The sequence below is a fragment of the Pelobates fuscus genome, chromosome 7 (assembly GCF_036172605.1).
Source record: "Pelobates fuscus isolate aPelFus1 chromosome 7, aPelFus1.pri, whole genome shotgun sequence".
NCBI classification, from domain to species: Eukaryota; Metazoa; Chordata; class Amphibia; order Anura; family Pelobatidae; genus Pelobates; species Pelobates fuscus.
The window spans coordinates 20,963,517-20,991,124 of NC_086323.1; the positions used below are offsets into that span (position 1 = coordinate 20,963,517).

Genomic DNA, 27,608 nt, shown 5'->3' on the forward strand with positions numbered 1-27,608 from the left:
GAGTGTATGTCTGCCAGTGAGAGTGTGTATGTCTGTCAGTGAGTTTCTGTGTGTGTGTTTCCATGAGTGTCTGTGTATGTCTGTCAGTGAGTGTCTGTGTGTGTGTGTGTCTGTCAGTAAGTGAGTGTATGTCTGTCAGTGAGTTTCTGTGTGTGTGTGTGTGTGTATGTGTGTCAGCATGTGTGTGTCTGTCAGTGAGTCTGTGACATGAAGGGGCGGCAAAAGTGATCTTTACCTAGAGCAACAGAAATCCTTGCACTGGCCCTGTCTGTGTGTGTGTCTGTATGTGTTTGTATGTCTGTATGTCTGTCTGTATGCCTGTGTGTATGTATGTGTGTGTGTGTGTGTATGTATGCATGTCTGTGTGTATGTGTGTATGTCTGTGTATATATGTCTGTGTGTCTGTATGTATGCGTGTCTGTCTGTGTGTATGTCTATATGTCTGTGTCTGTATGTATGTGCCTGTGTGTGTATGTGTGTGTTTGTGTATCTGTTTGCATGTGTGGGGGAGGGGGTAACATATGGGAAGGGCACTTTAGATGTGTGGGAGGAGGGTGGCGGGGGGTTGATGTACAGAGGGGGGGTGGCAATTTTCGCACCAGGGCCCCATGGTTTCTAGTTATGCCTCTGGTGGGGTTTTATACTAGACAGAACAGGGAGGCAGGATTGACGTGGAAACTTAGTAAGCCATATAGGGATGGCAGAAGTGCAGTACCTGGGACACACCGGGTAGGGTGAGGGAAGCAGAAGCCCGAAGCAGCCAAGATTGAGGCAGTAGCTTACTGGACCCGTCCCAGCAAGACCCAAGTGATGGCTTTCCTAGGGACTGCTGGCTACTATCTGAAGTTTGTCCCCAACTACAGTGCCCTAGCTAAGCCTCTGACCAACCTGACCAAAAAGAAACTGCTCCAAATCAGAATAAACGTTTTCTTATCCACATAGACGCTTCTATGTTTGGATTAGGAGCGGTCTTGAGCCATGTGGAGGATGAGGGAACATCCTGTAGCTTACCTCAGCAGCAAACTACTACCCCGGGTGGTGAGCTGCCATCGAGAAGGAATGTCTGGAGGTGGTGTGGGCACTCAAAAAACTGCAGCCCTACCTTTATGGACAACAATTTACATTACTCACATATCACAACCCGTTGGTGTGGCTTAACCGGGTTGCTGGAGACAATGCCAGGCTGTTACACTCGAGCCTGGCCCTGCTACCCTACGACTTTACTATTCATTATCAGCCCAGTAAGCAAAATGGAAATGCCGGCGGGTTATCAAGACAGACCGAACTGGAGAAGTGATCTGTGAGTACTCCCCTTGACATCCCCAAGCCGATTCGTTGGGATCAGACTGTATGCCAGCTTGTGGTTAAGGGGGAGCTGTGTGGCAGAACCACCGCTTATTCATATGTTTTCCCCTATATATATCTACTTGATGGGGCAAAGCCTAGCAGTGCACTGTACACCGTGTCTATCTACAGAGCACCTGAACAGTCCGCACCCTCCAAGGATTGGCTCTGAAGTATCTAGCAAGAGCTGACATTTCTAAATTATCACTCTCAGTGATAATTAGAAGGCTGACATATAAAAAGACATCAAAAGCAGGGCTTAATTGTGGTTTGTTTTTAGATATGCCCCAAATGAAAAAATTTATAATTATATGCATGTTTTGTTTGGGTCTGCATCAACTAAACAGCGATTTCTATATTTTTTGTATTTGGGCAGTGGAGTGCCCCTTTAAAAATGGGAGCACTGCAAATATACAAGTGTAACGGATTGACGGGCACCCCGACTGGGTACCTCCGTTGAAGGATGCTCCTAGCGCTTCCTGAGGACTCCAAGCTCTGCAGCAGACACCACAACCACTGAACCGGAGAAGCATACGAATGCGCTCAAGCATATGAATGCTGTAAACAGCTGAACAGGAAAAGCATTCAATCAGCTTACACTCCTGGCAATCAGTATACAATCCAATTCCCCCAATAATGAGACGACACTTCGTTTTGAGGTCAAAGCAGAACTGACTGTACTGGCACATACAGCCTCTTTTATTCCCAATCCACAAACATAGTACTGCCCCCAGGGTTTTACAGAACAACCAATCAATACGTACAATACACACAGACACTCCCACACAAAATCCTCCCCTCTGCCTGTGATATGATTACTGAACACAATGGGAAATATAATTATCACAGACAGAGAAATACAGTTTTATAAAACATATCACAGGGACCCCAAAACATGCAATATCAGAACCGGGGGATCTGGGTGAACCACATATCCAAAATTCACCCACATCCGTTCAGTAGTTTGGAAGATACAGTTTAATGCAGATTCCACAGAACATATACAGATTACATAAAAAATAATTACTGTATAATGTGTCCCCTGTTGTATAGTTTAAAACTACTGCACGATGTCTTTGTGCACCAAATACCGGCGAGATGGCACCGTGTAGAAAAGTCACAACAGTGTCTGTGAGTTAAAATGGCCACCATCCATTGTTCTCACCATGTGCCTCTGATACATGAAATGGTGGCCATCCAGTAACTCCACAGTATGTCCCCAGATGGTTCTTAAAGGGCCAGTAGCAGCATAATACAATACAACTTGCCCAAATCCTGTATTTAAAGGGTCAAATCTCCCAGGGGCCATAGTCAGCAGGCAGGAGGCGGGTAAACAGGCTTCTCCAATGCCCAGTGGCGAGGTTGGTTCCGCCACAACAAGTATTTAATGCTATGCATGTGAAGTGTACCTGGGAGTTTTACCATTAATGGGGATGTATTGCATATACTCTTCCAATCATCTCTAAAGAAAAGAGAGAATTGGTGGATCGCTTGGATATTGTTAGATGTTTTCACAAGGTATCAAAGAAGTCTGGAGAAAATATGAGACACTGACATACAGAAATAGGTTTATATGCCTTATCTTTTATTTTAATTGATTAGATTAAAAAAAAAAAACATTCTCAGTTATATAAAGTTGTGAATATTCCTTCTTTATCATGATTTTAAAACAGGGATCAATCAATGATGCTGTCTCCTTTTATAAATAAGTTGCATGTGATATCACCACCATACTGGAAATCAAATATTTTTATAATACCAAGTATTAGAAAAAGAAATCACATAAACTAATTATAGATTACGATTTGGCTAAATTGACAAAGGAATTGCAAATTATAGGACAAAATAACAGACTTTGGAAAAAATATTCAACAGCTAGATTTCCTGAGTGTCTGCTTTGAACCAAAATTAGCAATTTCTTTGACAAGTCCCATTATAGTAAGTAATCGTTAACAAAGAAGAACCAAACATGTTTGTCATATAGCCAAAAAGATATAAAAGTAGATACATATAAGCATCTAATCATTGTTTTACAATCCAGTGTTAATTATTATATTCATTTCAATCTTCAAGTAATTAAATACAATTTAACAGAAGATAGATATGGAGATATAGATAGAGAGAGAGAGAGATAGATAAACAAAATGTAATTTCCCTTCATTCTTTTCTGGCTCTCTTGAGATACAGGTAAATTCCGTTTTTCGACCTCTGTACCAACATAACTATTTTGATAGGAGTCCAGGATGGATCCAATGACAGCTCAAAGGCATCTAGAGTTAAAGCAACAGCCACCTTCAACTCATTCATTGCCAAGTTCTGGCCGATGCAACTTCTGGTAAAACAGGAAGCACACAATCAGTGACAGGAAACTGTGCCAACAATGAGAGGCTTTGATTGTGGTTTTAATGGATGGTAAATGGAGTATTCACTGAACACTCATTTCAGGTGGAATAATGGACTTGGATTCCCAACAGTTAGACCAAGGTTGTAAGACAATGTCTCAAAATGTACCGCTGTACTGTCTGGCATGAGTGACCGTATCATGAGAAATCAGTGTCACAGATTTCAGAAACATCAGAGGAACAAGTAAAACAATCTGGAAATATTCAAAGCAATGGTTAACTTATTTGGACCATGTCTGTTGGTCAATTTGTGGTGCTGGGTCCAATGGGACAAAGTTTGATTTAAAGGCTACGTGGACAGGACACAATACAAAGGCTATTATCTGAAAATGGTCTTATCTCTCATTGTTTTGGGACATGTCCTACAATCAGTAAGTCTGCTTAAAAAGCCAGAAACCGTAAGAACAGAAACATAGAAAAACAGATCCTCTCCTTTCCAACATCTTATCTATGCCATTGATACAGGTCAGTTCAATGGAATTCTATGAAAAAAAGTTATGACCCAACTGTTACATAAATAGCCCTGCACTAATTTCAGATTTTGCTATGGGGGAGTTAAGAAAATATTTAATAGTCACCTTGGGCCAGCCGAGAAAGGAATAAATGCATGAGAATGTCTTTGTGCTGGGTCCTCCTGCGAGAACCTTGAAGGGTCAAATAGCTGCAAGACACCGCAGATGTCATACATGAGACAAGATAAAATAAATAGATTAGATTATTGACCAATACAAATTAATGTCATATTTATAGCAGCGGAAATCAATGTATTGCATTACATGTGGTTTATTGGTCACCAAGTTATGGAAGCATTCAAAATGTGTGAACAGATTTTTTGTTTTGGCTGCTATGAATTAGATTGCGTTATTAAATATGGGGATTATTAGACTCCTTTCCATAAAGAGTGTAAATACCACAGGTGTTATAGGAGTCAAGGCTTGGTTCATTAAACAATCCAAGATGGAGGATAATTCAGAAACTGTTTCTTTTAGGATACACCTCGTCATATGTGGCTTTATACAAACATTAACAGCTTATTTCTTACCTCGGGATCATTCCAGACAGAAGGGTTTCTGTGGATGCTATCGATGGACACAGACACCAGGCTGCCTGTGAGTAGCAGAGAAGAACAGCACAATAGTCACTAAAAATTGCACTCAGTGTTGCTGATCAGCAACACAGTAAGTTAGTAATACAGATTGACAATGATAAGAACGAAAATAGACTGTTACTTGGGACTGGAATTCAAAGCAAATCTCAATGACCACTTCCAATGTCTGTCTCATAACTCTACCCCTCGTCCTTGAGGTGTCACCTCATGGGTTCTCCAGGGTTACCATCTCAATTACCTGACTATCCCAGTGTCACCATACCCCCCTATTCACTCAAGTGTCATACTGAGATATCATATGTGGTTTCCTTACCCATTATGCTAATTCTCAAATTTTCACTAGCTTAAAATAAACTGCATTTGTGTAACTGGACCCAAAAGTATCCTTACGATGTATGTGTTCTCCAAAAAGTGGTGTCTTAATGTTTTATATATTATATAGGAAGTTAGTCATACTTCAGATCACATTGCCCCTTATTGTCACATGTGCTTCATTACAGGGTCAAGTTAAAATGTTGACTTTCTGAGGGTCACAGAGGATACCTATGGGGTAGATTCAGTGGCTTAGCTACCACCGGCTCAGAGGGACCATCGGCCCATGCACTTAGGGCAACCCAATGGCCATCTTTTGATCAGGGGCCTCGTCAGGCTCTATTTGAGGACGTGAGTACAAGTCATTTCCTTCCAGCTTACCAACGAACCACGCGGTAGAAAGACGGGGGACCAGAGAGAGTAGTTAGACTCCCAGACTCCCATCACACTCAGCTATACGCCACCCTCCTGCTTCAAAAAAATGTGTGTGTCTGTGTTATTTGTGTTTGTATATTTGCTATCTGTGTGCATGTGTTCTCTGTGTGTATGTTTTATCTTTGTGTCTATGTTACCATGTTAGATCCCCAGCTGGCAAACCATTGTTGGAGTTGTACGAAATCTACCTTTTTCCATCCTGCAATAGGGGGCCCCTTCTCTATTTTAGTTCTGCCACTGGGTAGATTAATCTTATATGGTGTACTCTGTTATCTGTGACAGCCTTATATAATGAATGGCCACACTTTGTAACTAAATCCCCATTATTTCACCTTAAATACATTCATGAATAACATTAAATGAAAATTGTTCTGCAATTAGCTTTGATCGCATTAAATAAAAAATATATTGGACCCTGATTAGCATCCATGACACTGACCTTCTGGTAGAGACAGCCCATCACTGAATGTTACTGGCTCATTAATCTGCCTGGAAATGACTGGCACTGGTGCGTTGAGGCGCAAGCTTTCCTTAATACACATGGTGGTATACGGCAACTTACTCAGGTCATCCCTGGAATACATGTGACAACATATTATGCTCAATCTATCTTTACTTTTCTATACAGCAAGGTCATGCCTCTACATTCTCACTGCTCAATTCTGTACAATTTACAAGGTAAATCACATGTGCTTCTGTTTCTGCAGCTCTAGCCACACCTCCCCTGGCTGTGATTGACACACCCTGCATGAAAAAAAAGGTTTAATTTTCAATCAGATGATAACTTGTTTTAGAAGTTTATAGCGCCTGCTCCTGCAGGTTCTATAAGGCTATTAATAGAACAGGGGATAATAAATTATAAATTAAACAGATTGTGAAATAAAGAAAGTTGAAACATTAGATCTCTCTTTACAGGAAGTTTTTAGGATGACTGTGCAAGTCACGTGCAGGGAGGTATGACTAAGACTTCATAAATAAAATGACTTAACTCCTAATTGGCAGAGAATTGAGCATTGAGTGTCATGCCTTAACTATGGTATCCTCTTACTTCCTGGTTCCACGGAGCCTAGCCACACCCCTTTATGACACGGTCTGCCTATTTAATCTGACTGCACCAGCTGATCAGGGCTGGATTATTGAACTACGTTCCTTACTCACAACCGGCTACAACTTCGTTGTGAAAGCCTCTGCTACCAGACCGGACTGAAAGACTCTGCAAAGTTCCCTTCACCTTTCCTCATCCACGACTAAAGATTAAACACTCTTCATACGCCTCTGAGGAGATCTCGGGAACCAGTATTCTATGTGCCGGAAGCTAAGTAAAACCAATGTGATAAGCGTTGCATCTAAAAGCTGTTATTACCTGTCTGCAAAAGTCCTTCGGTAAAAACAATCCCGTTACAGCTAACTTCAACTCATACTTCATATCAGTTATCTGCATCTGTCTTGCTTCAGTTAAAGTATGGAACAGCTATTGTAATTACTTATCACCTAAACCGTTAACTCTACTAAGAGACTCCTTATTGATTCAGTGTCTGCAATTTACTATCGTTTACTACTTAAAGCTACAGTGCCTGTAATTGTGGACTTCAGTTATCTTCTACTACTTAAAGCTACAGTGCCTGTAACTGTGGACTTCAATTATCATTTTCTACTTAAAGCTACAGTGCCTGTAACTGTGGACTTCAGTTATCATTTTCTACTTAAAGCTACAGTACCTGTAAATTGGAATTAAAGTCTTTACCTTTTACTTTCTTTAATAAATTTTCAAACTATACGAAATCTGCAGTTGTGTTCCTTCATAACAAATGTTTAGACGTGACAGAATAATCCAGCCATTGTAATGGATCCAGCAGATTTCGATTCTACCATAACTACGTTGAATCAAAGAGTTAATGTACTAGCCCAAAGTGTGCAAGAACTGCAAGATACTAACGAAAGACTTCTCACTTATATCAGAGATTTACAAACTCATACTCCTCATACTACTCTGCACTCGGCTAGTGATCCTGCTGTGTGTAACCCTGAAAAGTTCTATGGAGATCGTTCCAGATACAGGGAGTTCCTCAACTCTTGCAAATTGTTAATTGCTTTGAAACCTCGATCCTACCCTACAGAAAGAACTAAAGTTTGTTCGGTTATTTCCTTTCTAAGAGGTGAACCTATGTCATGGGCTCATTCCTTTCTGGAAAACGATGACCCCATCTTAGATTCACTGGATGAATTTTTTGAAGCCATGTCTCTTCTCTATGAAGATCCTAACAAACAAGCTACAGCTGATTTAACAATCAGAACACTACAGCAAAGAAATAGACCCGTTGAAGATTACATTGCTGAATTCAAAAGATGGGCTATAGAAACGCAATGGAATGACATCACATTGCGCAACCAGTTTCGAATTGGTTTATCGGAAGCTGTAAAAGATGAATTATCTAGAACAGAACTCCCTACTAATTTGAACGCTCTAATTCGCCTATCAATCAGCATTGACAGAAGATTAAGAGAAAGAAAGGCCGAAAAGTCTCTTTTTCTTTCAAAAGACCGCAAACCTTTCACTCCCTCAAAAGCTCCAGAAAAGACTTCCTTAACAAGTGAACCTATGGAACTAGGGGCTCCAAAGCCTCCTGACAACCCATCTGAACCAATCGAACCTATGGAAATAGGGATAATAAGAAGTCCCCTCGCTCCTGAAGAGAAAAATCGAAGACGTATGTTAAACCTCTGCATGTATTGTGCCTCTCAAGTTCATTCAGTCTCTGATTGTCCTTCATTGAAACGGACAAAAGGCAGAAGGCAGTCTCATGCCTCTTCCATCCTAAGTGTACTTCCCTCTACAGCAAATACTCAAATGTCCCCTATCGTTCTTGTAGTACAGTGGGACAATAAAAGAATCATAACCAAGGCTGTTATCGATTCCGGTGCAAATGGAGTATTCATCGACTCAGCCTTTGTAACAAAGCATAAAATTCCTTGTGTTCGTAAAAGAACTTCTGTACCTGTTAAAGTGATTGACGGGTCCCTCATCTCATCGGGACCAATACTTCATGAATCCATCCCTCTAAAAGTAACCATCAATCATACTCATACGGAAAGTCTTATATTTGATGTCATCTCATCACCATTTTTTCCTATTATATTGGGGATCAACTGGTTAAGGAACCACAACCCTCACATCTCATGGTTTCCCTTCTCTCTTGCATTTGATTCTGATTATTGCAAGAAAACATGCTTGCAACGTATTCCAATTCTTCAGTCTACGAAAGAACTAGCTAAAACCTCATGTTGTTCTGACACCGAACTGGAGTCTCCTCCTCCTACAATCATTGGTGAATTAAAGAGAAAGTTTACAACAGCTCCTATCCTTCAACTTCCAAATCCTTCATATCCTTATGTCCTTGAAACGGATGCTTCGGAATTTGCAATTGGAGCTGTCCTTTCTCAACACAAAACTCCTCAAGTACCTCCTTCGTCTAAAGTCATTGGAATCTTATCTTCTCTTATTGACGACATTAAAGGTCTCAGTGAAGATGCTCTTGAACTTCCTAAATCAATGAAATTATCTAAGAAAAACGGTCTTTACTATTTCAAGGACCGGATTTACGTGCCTCCCTCCTTCAGGATTAAAATACTTGAATTAATTCATGATTCTCCTCTGGCAGGTCATCCAGATATGAAAAGGACCCTTGAATTGTCTAAAAGATACTGTTGGTGGCCTCGTCAAGACCAAACTATCGAATCTTATGTCAAATCTTGTTCTGTATGCCAAAGATCCAATCAATTGTCCTTGTTGAAGCCTCATCATCCTGACCCTTTCCAAAGAAATCTCACTACTTCTCCTGATCCCATATTGGTCCAGGGTGAAGAAGAATACGAGATTCAAGGTATACTGGATTCAAGGATCCATCGTGGCTCCTTACAATACCTCATCAGATGGAAAGGATATGGAGTTGATGAAGATACATGGGAAAACTCCTCTGACGTTCATGCTGACAAATTAGTTTCCAAATTTCACAAGAGTTACCCTTCTAAACCAAGTCAATAGCACCCAGAGGTTGCTCATTAAAGAGGGGGTACTGTCATGCCTTAACTATGGTATCCTCTTACTTCCTGGTTCCACGGAGCCTAGCCACACCCCTTTATGACACGGTCTGCCTATTTAATCTGACTGCACCAGCTGATCAGGGCTGGATTATTGAACTACGTTCCTTACTCACAACCGGCTACAACTTCGTTGTGAAAGCCTCTGCTACCAGACCGGACTGAAAGACTCTGCAAAGTTCCCTTCACCTCTCCTCATCCACGACTAAAGATTAAACACTCTTCATACGCCTCTGAGGAGATCTCGGGAACCAGTATTCTATGTGCCGGAAGCTAAGTAAAACCAATGTGATAAGCGTTGCATCTAAAAGCTGTTATTACCTGTCTGCAAAAGTCCTTCGGTAAAAACAATCCCGTTACAGCTAACTTCAACTCATACTTCATATCAGTTATCTGCATCTGTCTTGCTTCAGTTAAAGTATGGAACAGCTATTGTAATTACTTATCACCTAAACCGTTAACTCTACTAAGAGACTCCTTATTGATTCAGTGTCTGCAATTTACTATCGTTTACTACTTAAAGCTACAGTGCCTGTAATTGTGGACTTCAGTTATCTTCTACTACTTAAAGCTACAGTGCCTGTAACTGTGGACTTCAATTATCATTTTCTACTTAAAGCTACAGTGCCTGTAACTGTGGACTTCAGTTATCATTTTCTACTTAAAGCTACAGTACCTGTAAATTGGAATTAAAGTCTTTACCTTTTACTTTCTTTAATAAATTTTCAAACTATACGAAATCTGCAGTTGTGTTCCTTCATAACAAATGTTTAGACGTGACATTGAGACTGCAGGGGCATGAGCTATACATCAAAACTGCTTCATTAGTCTAAAGTTGTTTTAGTGTCTGTAATGTCCCTTTATGGATTAATGAGCTTTGAACCTTGAACCAACTGTATGATGGCATACCATTTGCAAAAGTAGACAACCCACGGTATTTCAAGTGGGGTATGTCCAGTCTTTGGGGTATGTCCAAACACTGGCCCAAATTGGCGTTCAAACACATTTTTTGCATTTTTCACACACAACCAAATATTAACGCTAACGTTGACCAGTGTTTGTGACTAAGTGGCTACCAGTAAAGGCTGGACATACCCCATTTGCAATACCTTGGGTTGTCTACTATTGCAAATGGTATGCCATTATCGCGGTAATTATCATTCCTGGGCTACCATACGGTCTCAAAGGTAATGTAACCAATCGGGCGGATTTCAATGTGAAAAAACTGAAAAATGTTACATGCTATATTTGACCCTGTAACTTCCCAAAGCACCATAAAAACCTATACATAGGGGGGTACTGTTTTACATGTGAGAGTTTGCTGAATACAAATATGTGTATTTTATTGCAGTAAAAGCAAACAGTATTATGACATTCACAGTTAAAATGTCACACAGAACTAAGAAAATGACAAAAAAATGAATTTATCACATTTTGTTATATTTTATTCATATTAAATTATGTTTCATAGCTATATATTTGATGTTAAATGAAGGCCCTATTTCTCCTGAATAAAATTATATATAATACGTGCGGGTGAATTACGGTTGAACAGACATAGAGTCAAATTCTACGTTTTGTTTACGTTTTATTTTGATCAAAACGTGTACATTTGTCTCAGTCATTAAAGGGTTAAAGGGTTAGTTATCATAAGGCTATACCTTTATTTTAAAATAAAAAAACTGTATTCACTAACTTACAGTGCAAGATTGCCATCTTGTGGTAGAAAAGTGCATAATTATTAATATCCGTTGCCATATAAAAGACAGTGTAGCACATGTTTAACCCCGCTTGGTCCTTAAGGGGTTAAAGGACCACTATTGGCACCCAGACCACTTTAGCTCAATTACGTGATCTGGGTGCCAGGAACCCCTAGTTTTAACCCCGCAGCTGAAAACATAGCAGTTCAAGAGAAACTGCTATGTTTACATCGAGGGTTAATACAGTCTCTAGTGGCTGTCTCCCTGACAGCCACTAGAGGCCGCTTCCGCGATTCTCAGTGTGAAAATCGCATTGAACCCACACTGGACTTCCATATGAAAGCATTGAGTAATGCTTTCCTATCGGCGGTTTGAATGCGCGCTTGCCTCTGGCCGCGCATGCGCATTCAGCTCCACTCGAGGGCTGACGTCGGCAGGGGGAGGAACGGTCACCAGTGCCGAGGGAGCCCAGCGCTGGGTTTTAACCCCTTCAGCCCAGCGGGAGGGGGGCTCCAAGGGAGAGGGGACCTAATAACCTTATAGTGCCAGGAAAACAAGTTTGTTTTCCTGGCAGTATAGTGTTCCTTTAATGGGAGGGTACGCAGTCCAGCTCTTTGCAGAACTAAATACACAGCTATTCATGTACAAAGAGCATTTCCCATCTATATGTCTAGTAGTTATAGTATGTTTATGAAAAAATATATAAGTAACCTTAGGAAAGAAATATAAATCTCATATTGGACATTATTCCAATTTAATAAAAGTCTTATAATTGTAAATTAACGTTTAAGTACTCAAGGATCTTATGACAGTCTGTGCCAACATGCAGTGCAGGATTTTAATGTCCATTGACGGCATAGACCATCATGCGTTAAAAGTATGAGTAGGTTAAATCCCTGCTGATACCAAGAAGCCCCAGATATATTTTTATATCTAAGGCACTGCATGTGACCCTTTAAATTATTTTAGTTGAGCAATTGCATTCAGCCGTGGTGACCCAAAGACTCCTCCAACTATGAGGAAGACCCCCAGTGTCTGTAAAGTCTTTGTTTATCTGTCCAGCAGTGGTCACAGTGTGCCAGAGCGCCAGTATGAGGAAGATCTCCCTCGCATGCTGCAGTCACACAGTAGAGAGCTCTCAGAGAGTGATCTGTATTGTGTGAGCTGTGAAATCCCTCTGCTTATATCAATACTGATATGGTCATATCAGCAGAGGGAATCCTTCTGAGTTAGGGGCTAGATTAACAGCAGGATTAAGATCTGAATTGTGAGTAGGATTATGATTAAGATTAGTGGTAGGATTAGGGATTGGGATAGGATCAGAGCAAAATATATATTTATGGGGTATCACTGTATTTGAGAGTAGTAGCAGAATACAAATATGGGGCATTTACAGTAGCGTGACACTCGTGGTCTTTGAATTACCCCAAAATAAAACACATGTGTAAAAAATACACACACAGTGTATATATATTTACTTTTTTGTTTTTGTTTAACACTGTATTAACTATCCACAGACTTCAGGTGGAAGGGGTTTTCAATAATAATTTTTCTCCACCATACCTTTTTAGTTTTTTGCTTCGTATAAATATATATATGAAACAAGGAAGGGTTGGCTGCACTCGCCTAAACATGCATAAATGGGGTTGCATTGAGGGGGCATTGAAGTTGCTGTTTAGTGGATAGGTGAGTGCACTGGATCTTGTGTATTCATTGTATAATTTGACCCCCAGCAGCACCCCCATTTATGCATGTTCAGGTGAGTGCAGCCAACCCCCCCCCCCGCCCCATGTTTCATATATATATATATATACCGTATATACTCGAGTATAAGCCGAGTTTTTTAGCACATTTTTTGTGCTAAAAAAACCCAACTCGGCTTATACTCGAGTCAATAGTCTGTATTATGGCAATTTGCATTGCCATAATACAGACCGGGGGAGAGGGGGGCTGGCAGAGCTGTTACTTACCTGTCCTGCAGCTCCTGTCAGCTCTCTCCTCCTCCGCGCCGTCAGTTCAGCACCTCGGTCAGCTCCCAGTGTAAGTCTCGCGAGAGCCGCGGCTCTCGCGAGACTTACACTGGGAGCTGACAGAGGGAGCTGCACGGACGGCACGGAGGAGGAGAGAGCTGACAGGAGCTGCAGGACAGGTAAGTAACAGCTCTGCCAGCCCCCCTCTCCCCCCCCCACTGAACTGCCAATGCTGGACCACCAGGGAAGGAGAGCCCCCCTCCCTGCCATATATCAAGCAGGGAGGGGGGACGAAAAAAAAATAATTAGGGATAATAAAAAAATTATAATAATTAAATAATAAATAATACAATAATAATAATTAAATTAAATAAATAAAAATAATAAATAATAATAAAAAATTTTTAATAATAAAAAAAATTAAAATAAAAAATTGCCCACCCCCCACCAAGGCTCTGCAACACACACACACACACACACATACACACACACTGCATTCATACACACACACTGCATTCATACACACACACACACTGCACTCATACACACACACTGCACACACACACACAGCACTCATACACTGCACTGCACTCATACACTGCACTCATACACACACACTGCACTCATACTGCATTCATATACACACACTGCACTCATACACACGCTGCACTCATACACACACGCTGCACTCATACACACACGCTGCACTCATACACTCACGCTGCACTCATACACTCACGCTGCACTCATACACTCACGCTGCACTCATACACTCACGCTGCACTCATACACACACACTGCACTCATACTCACACACTGCACTCATACACACACACCTTACTCATACACACGCTGCACCCATACACACGCTGCACTCATACACACGCTGCACTCATGCACACGCTGCATTCATACACTCACACTGCATTCATACACTCACACTGCATTCATACACACACTGCATTCATTATACACACACTGTAAATAAATATTCAATTAATATATTTTTTTTAGGATCTAATTTTATTTAGAAATTTACCAGTAGCTGCTGCATTTCTCACCCTAGTCTTATACTCGAGTCAATAAGTTTTCCTAGTTTTTTTGGGTAAAATTAGGGGCCTCGGCTTATATTCGGGTCGGCTTATACTCGAGTATATACGGTATATATATTTGGGAGTCTAGCCAACTCCTTGGCTTTGCACCCCTCCCTGTCACAGGTGCCTCATCCCAGGGCGCTATTTAGCCTTGTACTGCAGAGAGCCCCAGGTGGAATATTTTCCCCAAGTAATTGGGTTAATCTCATAAGAGCAGACATTAGGCTGTTAGAGTAGGACCTGCCAAGAATGGGGTACTTTGACGTTGTGGCAGGCTTATGCAATGTATGATCATATGATGTAACTAAACCCCCATTATTTTTGCCTAGATTAGGTGTTTTTTTAAAAAACTAACAAAATCTGTCAACATTGAAGTTGCTGTTTAGTAGATAGGTGAGTGTGCTGGATCTTGTGTATTATATATATATAAATATTTTGAAAAATCTTCAAGAGGACTCTAGTGTCACAACTGCCTAGATATATATAGTGTAGATTGGATTAGCCGTATTAGTCCCCAGTCTCCCCCCCTCCCTCCTCTTCTCTAACATCAGTTGTTTTAAGTGCTCTCCTTTATCAGATTGATCAGTATTGCTTCAGACCTGAGGAAAAGAGGAAACCTCTCGAAAGCTTTTTTTTTAAATATTATGTTAGTCCAATAAAAAAAAAGGTATCATTGCATACTGCAATACTCTGGTATTAATTTTCGGCTTACAAATGAAAATCCATTGAAAATAATGGTTCGGTTTACAAATGCAGGATGCATTGCGCCTGGGAGGTTTATAGCGCTGCCCCCGTGCATGCTGGAGTCTGTGGGTAGCACGTGGCGTCCAGTGTGGAGTTGTTGGAGTGGCTTTTGCATCGAGTTTTGGAGCAATTCTGGAAATTTTTAGCAGTGGGTTTGGGACTTTTTGGAACTTTTCGGTGCATTTCTCAAGCGGTGGAAAGGTAGGGAGCTGAGCTTCGTAGTTTGCATGCCTTTTATTGTGTGTCCTGCATTGTGGGTTGGTTTCCCTGCCAGCTCATTTTGACTTTTTTCTGACATCCAGAACGGATTAATTGGTTTTCAATGCATTCCTATGGAAAATCGCGTTTCGGTTTACAAATTTTTCACAATAAGAAACATCCTGGAGAACGCATTAAATTCGTAAACCGAGGTACCACTGTATATCTATCTATCTATCTATCTATCTATCTATCTATCTATATATAGCAAAATCCAACTAGGTTATGGTGGGGAAAATTGTGATTGAAAACCCCTTCCACTTGTAGTTTGTAGATAGTTAATAAAATGTTAAACAAAAATCTGCACACCAGTCAAGCCATAAGACTTGCTTTTCCCACAGGAATCACACATTTCCAGTGATGGTTCTATCGCAAAGGATTCTGGGTGGGCATATGCAAATTAGTTCAACAAATAATCACATTTTTGTGGTGTGCAGAATTTTGTTTAACACTGTATTAACTAGAGAGAGAGAGAGAGCAAGGTTTATGATAAATTGGTTAAATAAAAATTGTAAAAAAAAAAAAAAATACAGAACATATCCTGCAGGTAATAGTATCAATGTAACTATGTAACAATGTATTTTCTACAAATATATACTTTTGTGTAGTCCTTTTAACTAAAGTACTATAAAAATTGTAATCTCAGCATGCCAAATATTACTTTTAAAACCATGATTCACTCCATGCACTATTTGTTTTATAACTCGTAAAAAATGAATTGAAATTCTAGAGATACTGTGCATTTTAACAATCGGGACTAATTAGGTGTTCTATTTAGAATTCGTTTTCTTTAGTTTCCCTTTTAGAAATGATTCAATGTAAAGTTGAAGACCTTAAGGGGTCAATACATTTTCTAGTTTGGGATTTATTTGCATTTGTAAGATAGTGACTGTGACAAGATCCGATGAGTCTGTCTTTAAGCTCGGAACTATTTAAAGTGACAGACACATCGAACAAACAGCCAGTGTTTCCCACTGGTAAAAAATGTTGGATCTTGCAGCTACTGTTACTTTGCTAAAAATCAGTTAGAGTCTCCATATCATTTATGTCATTTTATGTTACATTATAGTGAATACAAGTAAGCTCTTTTTTATTCATGTTTTTTAAAAATAAAAAATAAAAAACAGGAGCTGCCCAGCCCCAAATTGTTGCTGTTCAGCCAAGATTGGGATTTGTCAAGGGTCTGGTCGGGAACGGTTGCTGACCAATGCAGCAACCTCTATAGGGTGGGACACAGAATGCAAAGAAGCCAATACACACACAAATCAAGGAACACAAGGAAGACAGTCAAATAAAATACAAACACAGATATCTGAATGTAAGAGAAAGGCCTCTGAATACAGAGACACAGACAGCTCAGGATACAGGGAAACAACCAGCTCAGGTACTCAGGATAGGCAGGAAACTAGCACTGGAACTCAGGATAAAAGGACCAGACCTACACATTAACGAACAGGTAAACAAGAAGGGGTGAAGCTCAACTACATAGGGAGAAGATAATTACAAAGTAAAGCCAGCTGGGGACAGAGCGATCTCCGTCTGGGTGCAGCAGTCTGCTATAGCACCACAGACAGGTAGAGGCAATGTGAAGTACTGCGCCAGACTGAGAGTAAACCGAATCATGACAGAATGACACCTATTGGCCTAGTGGTTATACAAAAGAATTACAGATTATAGATCTCAATGTAGTTGGTTCTAATTACATGGCACATTTAATATATGGATTTGACACATGTTGGCTGCTGGAGATGTGGGGTTTAACATAATGTATCCCTGCAACGTCCATTGCTATGACCTGCACAGCATGAGAGATTTCTCATTCTAAAGCCTACAACTCAAATTTTATCAAAGACAATCTATGTGCCATTTCAAAAACCTCCACACCATATATATTCACCATAACCTGGTCAGCCTCTGAAACTGCACTATATTGGAAGACGAAAGATTGTCACCATTCCAATGTGTCTCTGTTACCCAGGACCTCTCTGATCTCCTCACGGCATCTCTGTTGGTGCTCGGGGTACTTGGCCATACAGTACAAGATCCAGGAGATCCCACTGGCTGCAGTATCGTGTCCCTCAAGAATGAAGGTGTCCACCTCGGCCCGAATATCCTCATCTGACAAACCTTGACCATTCTCATCCTAGCAAGAAGAAACATATCCAAAAAGTGGATAAAATGGAAGATATTTCATTTTATCAGTACAAATAGGATTGTTTGACAGGAAGTTCTTTGAATTCATGCATTCCCCAAGTGATATAATTGAATCAGTTGTTGCAAAGTTTCAAGAAAACATATATATTCTATTTTAAACCAGAAGTGCACAAATTGTACATATTGTCGGGTATTGCACGTGACTTACACCTGATCAACATGTCATATGAAATGGCAACCTTCCAAACCTAGTGATGATACCGAGACAAGGTGTTAATGCTGTCCCATTTCTACTATTCAATTTTTCTCATTCAATTTTAGCAGATCTTTATCTGTTTGTGAATTGGCAGGGAAACAACATACTTGTGCAAAAAGAAGTATATCCAGAAGATCTAGGTGTCTCTTTTTCTGGATTTTTTCCAGCTCAGCTTCATTTTGTTTCAAGGACTCTTTCCTCTGTTTTATCACATTATCTATACATAAAAAAGCAAAATAATTACTTAATCTGGAATCAGTCGAAATAGAATTATATTTGTGGTAAGGACAAAGGTCGAGGGAATACAATAAGGTTTGAGCTAAACCAGTAAGAGCAAGGTTATGGTGTGCCAAAACTGACGAACAGGTAGGCCTGAGGAAGAGGTGGGATTCCAAACATTGGAAGAGAGTCAGGATGTAGCTCAGAGGGAGATACATATAAGACGGAAAAAACCCTCCCACAACTCCGCCGTACTGCCTTTACATATATATAAATAATGACCCTTGGTTTGCTGCAACATCAGTGGTTTAATGCCATGAACGAATAAAGGACATTTCCCTCTGAGCTTAATTTAAACGGACTATATAGTCATCACAACCATTACAACTTAATACAGTGGTTCTCAATCTTGCAGAACCTACAGTGGCCGAGCTGTTTCAGTTCTTTGGATATTTAGGGTTAAATATTTGCTAACTGGCAAATAGCCAAGGAATGAGTGCGCTCTGACTGAAATTAAATAGTGTGGGAAAACCCTTAAAATGTGTTTCCCACCTTGGAAGGTCATTCTACGCACAGCTCTCCATGGGTTGAGATTGATTTTTTTTTTTTATGCGCCGCAATTTGAATTATTTTACAGTTTTCTTGGGGCAGAAAAAAAGAAGATTTGAGAAAAAAAAGTCTTAGATTAATTGGATTCCCATCACTATTACTAGGTGGAGATGGGTAGAGGCTTGGGGATCTCTAACCACCCGGAGGTATGTGAGTGGACATAATTTTGGGGGTGGACTATGACATTCCTGGGTATATTTAATTATGTCCCTCCTTGCTTTAATTCTTTAAATGAGAGCCAGGGGGAGCACAGGAGATAGACAGTGAACACCCCCATCCCAGTTCTTTAAATTAAAGCCTGGGGGGTGTATGTTATTAGCGACTGCTAGTCTTTTGTTACAGTAAGGGCCAGGGCAGAGGGCAATAGATCCCCCTGTTATTGCTAGCATTAGGGCCGCCATCCTCTGGCATGGGTTGTTGCTGAGGAAGGGACAATAGTTCCCACAAATTTTAAAATATGATGGCCCCCACCCTCTGGCATGGGTGAGGGCCACGAGAGGGGACAATAGATCCCCCCTTAAAATTTAAAGTAGTGCCTATCTGATGCCCATGGGTACTTCATGGAATTTACAGGCCCACTCAGTTGCTACTCTCTAGTTTTCAATGTTTTTGTAGATATGCACATGCACAGATATGTACATTTCCTCCTTTACATTGATTCCAATTAGATTTTTTGTTATTAAATGTATTTATTTTCACTTTTTTAATGCAGTGGCAGGATTGTTAATTATTTGCCTGCTGTCTGCTAGCACTGCAGGTTCTGCACTAAGTTCTTCAAATTGTAATTTCACTTGCAAAATTTTAAATGAATCATAATTTGTGAATGTCCTTCAAGATGGATTTGGTTTCTCCTAATGCTGTAATTTGGTTCAGATGCGGATATTACTGATTTTTAGAACTCATCAGAACCAATGTTACAGAATTGGTCGGGCCAACCAATTCCTGACCTCGTTTGGCTTTGGTAAAATTGCCTCTGTTGTCGGAATTCATACATTTTCACCAGATTATGTTTACACAGCAGAATCCAGAGTTTAGGGATTTACGGTACCCTATATAACTTATACAATAAGAATAGGAATTAAGGGAAAAAACTATTTTCAGTTAACTATCAAGTTCTGAAATAAATGCATACATAAAATAATACATTACAGAATATAACTACATATGTTTTGTACCTGTGTATCCCTTTCAAAACACAAAGCTAAGAACCTCTGGTTTAGGTAGTATTCTCACAACTCATATGAATATTTGTCCCAGTAAATCAGTGCTGCCCAAAACGTAGATCCCCAGATGTTTTAAAACCATAGAGTCCGTAACACTTTGTCATTCTCATGGGAGTTGTACCTTTTGGGCACCCCTGCCATAGAGGACTTTGGTCACGTTACCTGTGTATTCATGTGCTATTTTACAATTTCTTCTAAACTGCTGCCCTTGCGGACTGAGATAGAAAATGAGATCGCTGTGAAATGGTAAGAAACGCAGTCTGTTCATCACTTGGTATGCAAGGTCATACGCAGCCTTTGTGTACTGATTCTTCCTAAAAAGAAATGGTCACAGCTCAAGCACTCTTAATAAAAAGAAATCAATTTAATGTTAGAAGAAACAAAATGGGTATTAGATACCTGCAGGGTCTTACTGTAGAAACAGAAAAGGGGTGATTCAGTAATGCCCGGGGTATGCATGGACAGACTAGCTTGGCAACTTGGGTCTGGAATTCATTATTGACTGACTTGTTGTCAATTGCTCCCTTACACAAACAGAATCTTAAAAACCTATCAAATGATTTAGGTTAACTAGAAAAATGGTCAGAGCTGTGGCAACTGAGATTTAATGTGGTTAAGTGCAAGATAATGCAATATTTCCGGTTTGCCCAACACTTGGTGACATATCTATACGCTTCTGAAGAAATTCGGTTACATTTGCATTTATTCACAAAATTTCTGTCAACCATTAATCTCCATGGAAGTGTATAAATCATTGTTGTAAAACAGGATTAATGTAAATTGAAAGCAGTAAATAAATAATATGTCACTTTTAAAGAAAGGCCGTAGTTATAACATGCACAGTAAAATATAATTTTTTACGTTTAAATCCATGTGTGAAATACCTGTTAAAAAGCCTGTGTGGCTTGATCTATGCAGAAAAACCATCCAGAGGACCAACACTACAAATATATGCATGCCTGCATTCAAATGCCAACACTAAATACAAACACACACCTGCATTCACACACATACTCCATCCAAAAACATTCTCACATTCAAACACACAAACACTGCTCAGTGCTAAGTACAACCCTGCAAGGATGGACAAATGTAGATCCCCAGTTGGCCAAGCATTGTGGGTGTTGTACGACAGATGGGAATACATCTTTGGTCATCCTTGCAGTAGAGGGGTGTGGCGAAACCAGCCTCGCCACTGGGCATTGGAGAAGACTGATTGCCAGCCTCCTGCCCTGTGACTATGGCCCCATGTTAAAATGCTTGATTTTTCCCTGCAAAGACCCAAAAGCCAGGTCATTCTGTACTTTCCCTATGTGAGCAGTGTTACCCCAGATAGCTATGCCATGGAGCCCATTCGTATAACAAAAGACTATGTAAAAGTCTTTGGCTCCATGGCAATTGAACTGTATGTATGTGATCTGAGCGCTATTCAGTCATAATGTGCACTCAGATCTAAGCTATCTGGGGATATGTTGAATGTATATGTTTTATGCAATAGCTGCACAGTTATATATTTTTATGTATTTTATTGTATTTTGCTACCATGTGGCTAATGGAGTTTTGCCTCTGTCCTTGGAGATAATTGGATTACTTCCCAATTATCTCCAGGATAGAAGACTCTGCGGAGCTGGTTTTGGGCAGAAAAGCCATGCTTCATTTGGTCAAATAGGACTTCCCCTTAACTTTTTAACCCCTGGATGGAATTGGCTGAATTTTGACTATGTTTATAATTAAAGTGTGTTTGAATATGTGATTTTTATGTTTGTGGCATGTATATTTTGGAAGTTATTAATATTTGGTAAAACTGTATTTCTCTGCCTGTGATAATTTTATTTACCATTGTGTTCAGTAATCATATCACAGGCAGAGGGGAGGATTTCTGTGTGTATTGTATGGATTGATTGGTTGATCTGTAAAACCCTGTGGGCAGTACTATGTTTGTGGATTGGGAATATAAGAGGCTGTATGTGCCAGTACAGTCAGTTCTGCTTGACCTCAAAACGAAGTGTCGTCTCGTTATTGGGGGAATTGGATTGTATGCTGATTGCCAGGAGTGTAAGCGGATTGTATGCTTTTCCTGTTCAGCTGTTTACAGCATTCATATGCTTGAGAGCATGTGTATGCTTCTCCGGTTCGGTGGTTGTGGTGTCTGCTGCAGTGCTTGGAGTCCTCAGGAAGCGCTAGGAGCATCCTTCAACAGGGGTACCCAGTCGGGGTGCCCGTCGATCCGTTACAGGGGCCCAAAAGAATTATTGCACGAGGGCCCTTTCTACATTAATTCCGCCACTGATTCTTGTGATATTATCTTATTCCTTTTAATGGTGAGGATACATTGCTACTCTGCTCCCTCTCCATTGACGTCCCATTGATGCTTCTTATTAATGCTACCACCTGTATCACTAACTTCCTCAAAAAAACATACTAAGCCCCATTCTTGTAATGCTATTTGCTTTATTGCCATTTATTGCCAAGAGATTAGGATGGGGAATGCTTAGATTTCACATACACATAACAAACCTTACTCGAAAACAAAGAGGATGTAGACGTACTGAATAGACTGGAATATACTTTCAGCGCACTCATTTTTCAACCAAAAATAAATAGAATTATAATTTTATTTACTTTTTTTTTTTTTTTTTTTTTTTTTTACTTTATGTCACTACGAAATTGGTAAAAACTGAATTGCTTTGCAGGATTAAGTCCCCCTACCCTAAACTGCACTCTCTCTCTTGCTTCTTCTACAATAAAAATAATTACAAAATAAAACAAGTCAAAATGTTGAAAAACGGAGAGAATACATTTCCAGTGATTAACACTAGTGAAATAGCCTGCACACTTCCAGAAACAGAACTCAATCCTTCAACCAAACTCAATGCTGTTAATTCAGTGTTCAATGATTTGTCCCTGAATAACTATCTAAAACATTGCAGTGATACAGGGCTAACGTAGTAGCAGTAGGCAGACAGCCATGTCCAAAATGACACTACCTACCCTGCTTCTTTTACTAAAAAAAAAAAATCAAAAAGGATTGGTCAGAAAAGGCTCAGAAAACGTGGTTGCTGCACACATCACGTGGAATTCAGTCAATGAGATATATGGTCATTCAATCATTTAGTATATGGTGATTTTGTATTATTATTCTGGCTAAATGAATGAAATCCAACATTTTCTGTCATTTTGCAGTCCTTATGAAGGTTAATGCACATGTCCATTGAACATCAGTTGGATCTAAACGAGGCTCTGCGAGAAAGCTGTTGGTGGAAACACTGACATTTGCTATAATGCTTTTCACAAGTTTGAATATTCTAAATCACTACAGTCTAAAGTAAAGCAGCACTGAATGACAAAGCCCCATTTTTTGGTGAGGATACAAAGTATACACGTGGTCTCACCTGTCCGTCTGGCAGTTCGTATGGCAGCTGAACGCACATTTCATTATAGTGTCGAGTGTCATCGCGCTGACAAATGGATCAATATCAATGGACTGGCCTGTGGATCCCTGCTTCTGGAGCTGATCCTGGAGAAGAGACAATAAACATCATGCCACAGGTATTATTAGGGCTGTTACTAGGGTTACCTGGGCTGAGTGCGGTCCGGGAAATCCCACTTTGCCTTGAGTCCTCTGTAATATTTAAAGAGAAATATCACCTCCAATGACATCATTTGTAAGAGTGACATGGGCGTAGGAACCGGGGGGGTTGGGACAAATCATGCGGGGGGACAGGTTATGGAGAAATCCCCCCCCCCAGCTCCGCCGGCCCCCCTCATGCTGCAGCCGCCCGAGCGCTCTGTAGAGAGCTTCAGGCGGCTGCAGCTTTGCCCGGGCTGGTGCGTCCACGAGGGCGCACCGCCCGGGCTCAGCATGAGGAGAGGGGCTGACAGGAGGGAAGCGCTCAGCGCTCCCTCCTGTCACTCCCTCACTGTAGCGTGGCCGAGCCCTGTATGGTCCGCGGGTACAGGGAGCATCTGTCTCCTGTACCCGGCCGGACTAACAGGAAGTGTGCACTACCTGTTAGTCCGGACGGGTACAGGAAACAAAAGCTCCCTGTACCCACGGGCCATACAGGGCTTGGCCACGCTACAATAGAGGTAGGGGAGAAAAAAAGAGAATGACAAGGGAGGGAGGGGGAGAAAAAAAAGAGAGTGACAAGGGAGGGAGGGGGAGAAAAAAGAGAGTGGGGAGGGAGGGGGATAAAAAAGAGAGTGGGGAGGGATGGGGAGAAAGAGTGAGGAGGGAGGGAGGGAGGGAGGGGGAGAGAGAGTGACAAGGGAGGGTGGGAGGGGGAGAAAGAGTGACGAGGGAGGGAGGGGGAGAGAGAGTGACAAGGGAGGGTGGGAGGGGGAGAAAGAGTGACAAGGGAGGGAGGGGGAGAAAGAGAGTGACAAGGGAGGGAGGGGGAGAAAGAGAGTGACAAGGGAGGGAGGAGGAGAAAAAAGAGAGTGACAAGGAAGGGAGGGGGATAAAAAAGAGAGTGACAAGGGAGGGGGAGAAAGAGAGTGACAAGGGAGGGAGGGGGAGAAAGAGAGTGACAAGGGAGGGAGAGAGATTGACATCCAACACACACACACACACACACACACAATCATGCAACCCTTACACACACAGAAACACACACTCAATGCACCCCGTACACACACACAATCACACAATCATGCAACCCTTACACACACAGAAACACACAATGAATTCCTTACACACACTCAATGCACCCCTTACAGACGCACACACTGCATCCCGTACATACACAGAAACACACCTTGCAGCCCTTACACATACAAACACAGATTAACACAATGCATTCCTTACACACATATCAGGACATCCCCTACACACTCCATCCCCTGTGAACAAACTTATTGGTGGAACATGAAGGTGGACCCTGGGACCCAGACCTTGAGCTGTGTAAAGGGCCCCCCAAAAATGGAGCTGCTTCCCGTTCTCCCAGAACATTGATTTTTGTGACCACAGTTACAAACAGCCTCCAGAGAGCCTGTTCTACACCAGACCAGTGGAGCCAGACTGCAGCTAGAGCCCATCATCATCCTCATCTGGTTGTAAGTAGGCAATCTAGCCTATTATTCGTGGCTCTAATCTCTAATTTACCTCACATTAAAGAAACACTATAGTCCCCAGAACCACTGCAGCTTAAAGAAACGCGTTTATGGTTATTAATTCTGTATTTTATTGTGTATTTTAGATCAATAAAAGTTTTTTGGCTACTTTATTGTACCAATCCTCTTTTTATTGCACTCTCTATGCACTTTAAACTTTTTTTTACCTATTCCTGGCATTTTAACCTTTCCTGGTTACTTTTACTTCCACTGGCAATTTTAAAGTTCCAGTACTCCAAGAAATCCTAGGTGGGGATCATACCACCAGCGTCTATCCATAGAGCAGTACCTCGGCTCTATCTTTGTGAGTATTATTTTATTTCCTCTACTACTCTCTTAACCTATCACAATTGAGAGCACTATTGCTGCTTTTTATTTTTCTATATTGGAGCCTTGGATCACCAGACGGTGCTGACGGACGTATCGCCGCTACAAATCCTATAAGCGGGGATTATACCGCTGTACGCTATCCACACCAGAGCTGGCCATAGCTCCCTCAAATGTGAGTTTTTTACCTCACACTGAACCACATCAAAATTGAGAGCACTATTGTCGCTTTCTGTCTTTCTTTTCCGAGTTCTGGACTACCAGACGGTGTTGACGTAGACCCCCTCCCTACATATCCTATAAGCGGGGATTATACCGCTGTACGCAATCCACACCAGAGCTGGCCATAGCTCTCTTGAATGTGAGTTCTCTACATTTTGTTACCTATCACACCATGAACTCTCATACTATACCATTAGTCGCCTCTACCTCTCTTGTATTTACATATACTGAACGGTCTACACTAGACGCATCCACAGAGGAACTCTATCAAGTATCCTAGACCATCTATTGGCACCCTATCAATACTTTACTGGACTATCTACCCTTATTTGGCGCAGCCCTTCCATATCTTTTTGTATCTATCCACCGAAGGACCCGAGGGGATTTCCTTAATTTGGGTTGCTGCCTACCTTCACTAATTTTGTGATTACTAGCGCTGAATTCTTTTTGTGTTGTTCTGGTGTCTATAGCCTGTCCCTGCAGGCCTTAATGTAAACACGGCGGCACTCCAGCACTGGCGTTAGTTAACATGGCAGAAAAATAATTGGAAAGGGTTAGGGGGGCTACTAATAAGGATAGGGGGAGAGGGGGAGGTAGAAATCTAATTGGAAGTGTTTAGGGGGCTACTAATATGGATGGGAGGAGGGGGGAGGTAGAAAAATTATTGGAAGGGGTTAGGGGAGTACTAATATGAATGGAAGGGGTAGGGTGGGTTCTAATATGCATGGAAGGGGTTAGGGGGTACTAATATGCGTGGAAGGGGAAGGTGGGGTTCTTTTGTGCATGGAAGGGGTATGGGTGGTTCTAATATTCATGGGAGGGGTAGGGTGGTTCTAATCTGGAGGATCCCGGCGCTGTATGCAGGTAAGTAAATCCCCTTCCCTGTAGTGACCCTTTAATGTTATTATTTAATCATTTATATAGCGACTGCAAATTCCGTAGCGCTGTACAATGGAATAAACAACTCCTAGTTTACGGAATAAGAATATACCCGGCGAGTAAAAATGCTATCCCCCCCAGATTGTTTTGGGTTCCTACGCCCATGAAGAGTGATACTTTAATATTAGGAGTTCATTATAAAGCACAGTGTGGGTGTATTACTGGGGGTGCAGGGTATTAATGCATTGAGTGCTGGTTTAATCCTTCAGGTTTGGGGTGAAAGCCGACTGTGTAGAGTTAATACAGAATGATTTAGGATTAATACTGCATTCTACTTGCTATTCTGCTGATAAATGGCATAAGCTGTCCTTTTGTTCAAAAGTTAATTGTTTTAGATTTCTATTAGCTTTCTATTTAAACCCAGCTCTGCATATGTGATATCTGGGTACTAGGCTTCTAGCGTGGAGACAGAAACATAGCAAAATATAGTGCAGTATGTCCCACACAGATAAAGGAATAGAAAAGCACTTACATGGCTTAGAGTTTAAACAGCTCTATTTGATGTGCTCAGGCGGTATAATCCACGGCCTAAGGATAGTCAAAGTCTTCTTCTGTTAAAGTGCTCATTGCAGGTGACCTCCAGCCTGGTGCAGTGGTTAAAGTGATATACACCCCACTTTATGGTACAGCCAGCTTGTAGGCAGGTTTGTAGCATATACATAAAAACAGAAATGAAAATATAGTGCTCATTGAAATACAGTTGCAAGAAAAAGTATGTGAACCCTTTGGAATGATATGAATTTCTGCACAAATTGGTCATAAAATGTGATCTGATCATCATCTAAGTCACAACAATAGACAATCACAGTCTGCTTAAACTAATAACACACAAAGAATGAAATTTTGCCATGTTTTTATTGAACACACCATGTAAACATTCACAGTGCAGGTGGAAAAAGTATGTGAACCCTTGGATTTAATAACTGGTTGAACCTCCTTTGACAGCAATAACTTCAACCAAACATTTCCTGTAGTTGCAGATCAGATGTGCACAACGGTCAGGAGTAATTCTTGACCATTCCTCTTTACAGAACTGTTTCAGTTCAGCAATATTTTTGGGATGTCTGGTGTGAATCGCTTTC

The 27,608-nt window shown here is 41.0% G+C and overlaps 1 protein-coding gene across 1 annotated transcript in view; it reads right to left on the reverse strand.

Moving 5' to 3' along the window:
* Positions 1–3,501: 3,501 nt before the first annotated feature.
* The window catches only part of LOC134569110 (cytochrome P450 4B1-like), a 78,495-nt gene continuing 54,388 nt past the window's right edge, over positions 3,502–27,608 (reverse strand). The window contains exons 5-12 of the mRNA XM_063428013.1: positions 23,319–23,443; positions 20,089–20,240; positions 17,983–18,092; positions 17,418–17,608; positions 6,041–6,174; positions 4,789–4,853; positions 4,325–4,407; positions 3,502–3,676 (exon numbers count right to left, since the gene is read on the reverse strand). Coding sequence (XP_063284083.1) covers positions 3,502–3,676; positions 4,325–4,407; positions 4,789–4,853; positions 6,041–6,174; positions 17,418–17,608; positions 17,983–18,092; positions 20,089–20,240; positions 23,319–23,443 — 1,035 coding nt within the window. The remainder of the gene's footprint in view (positions 3,677–4,324; positions 4,408–4,788; positions 4,854–6,040; positions 6,175–17,417; positions 17,609–17,982; positions 18,093–20,088; positions 20,241–23,318; positions 23,444–27,608) is intronic.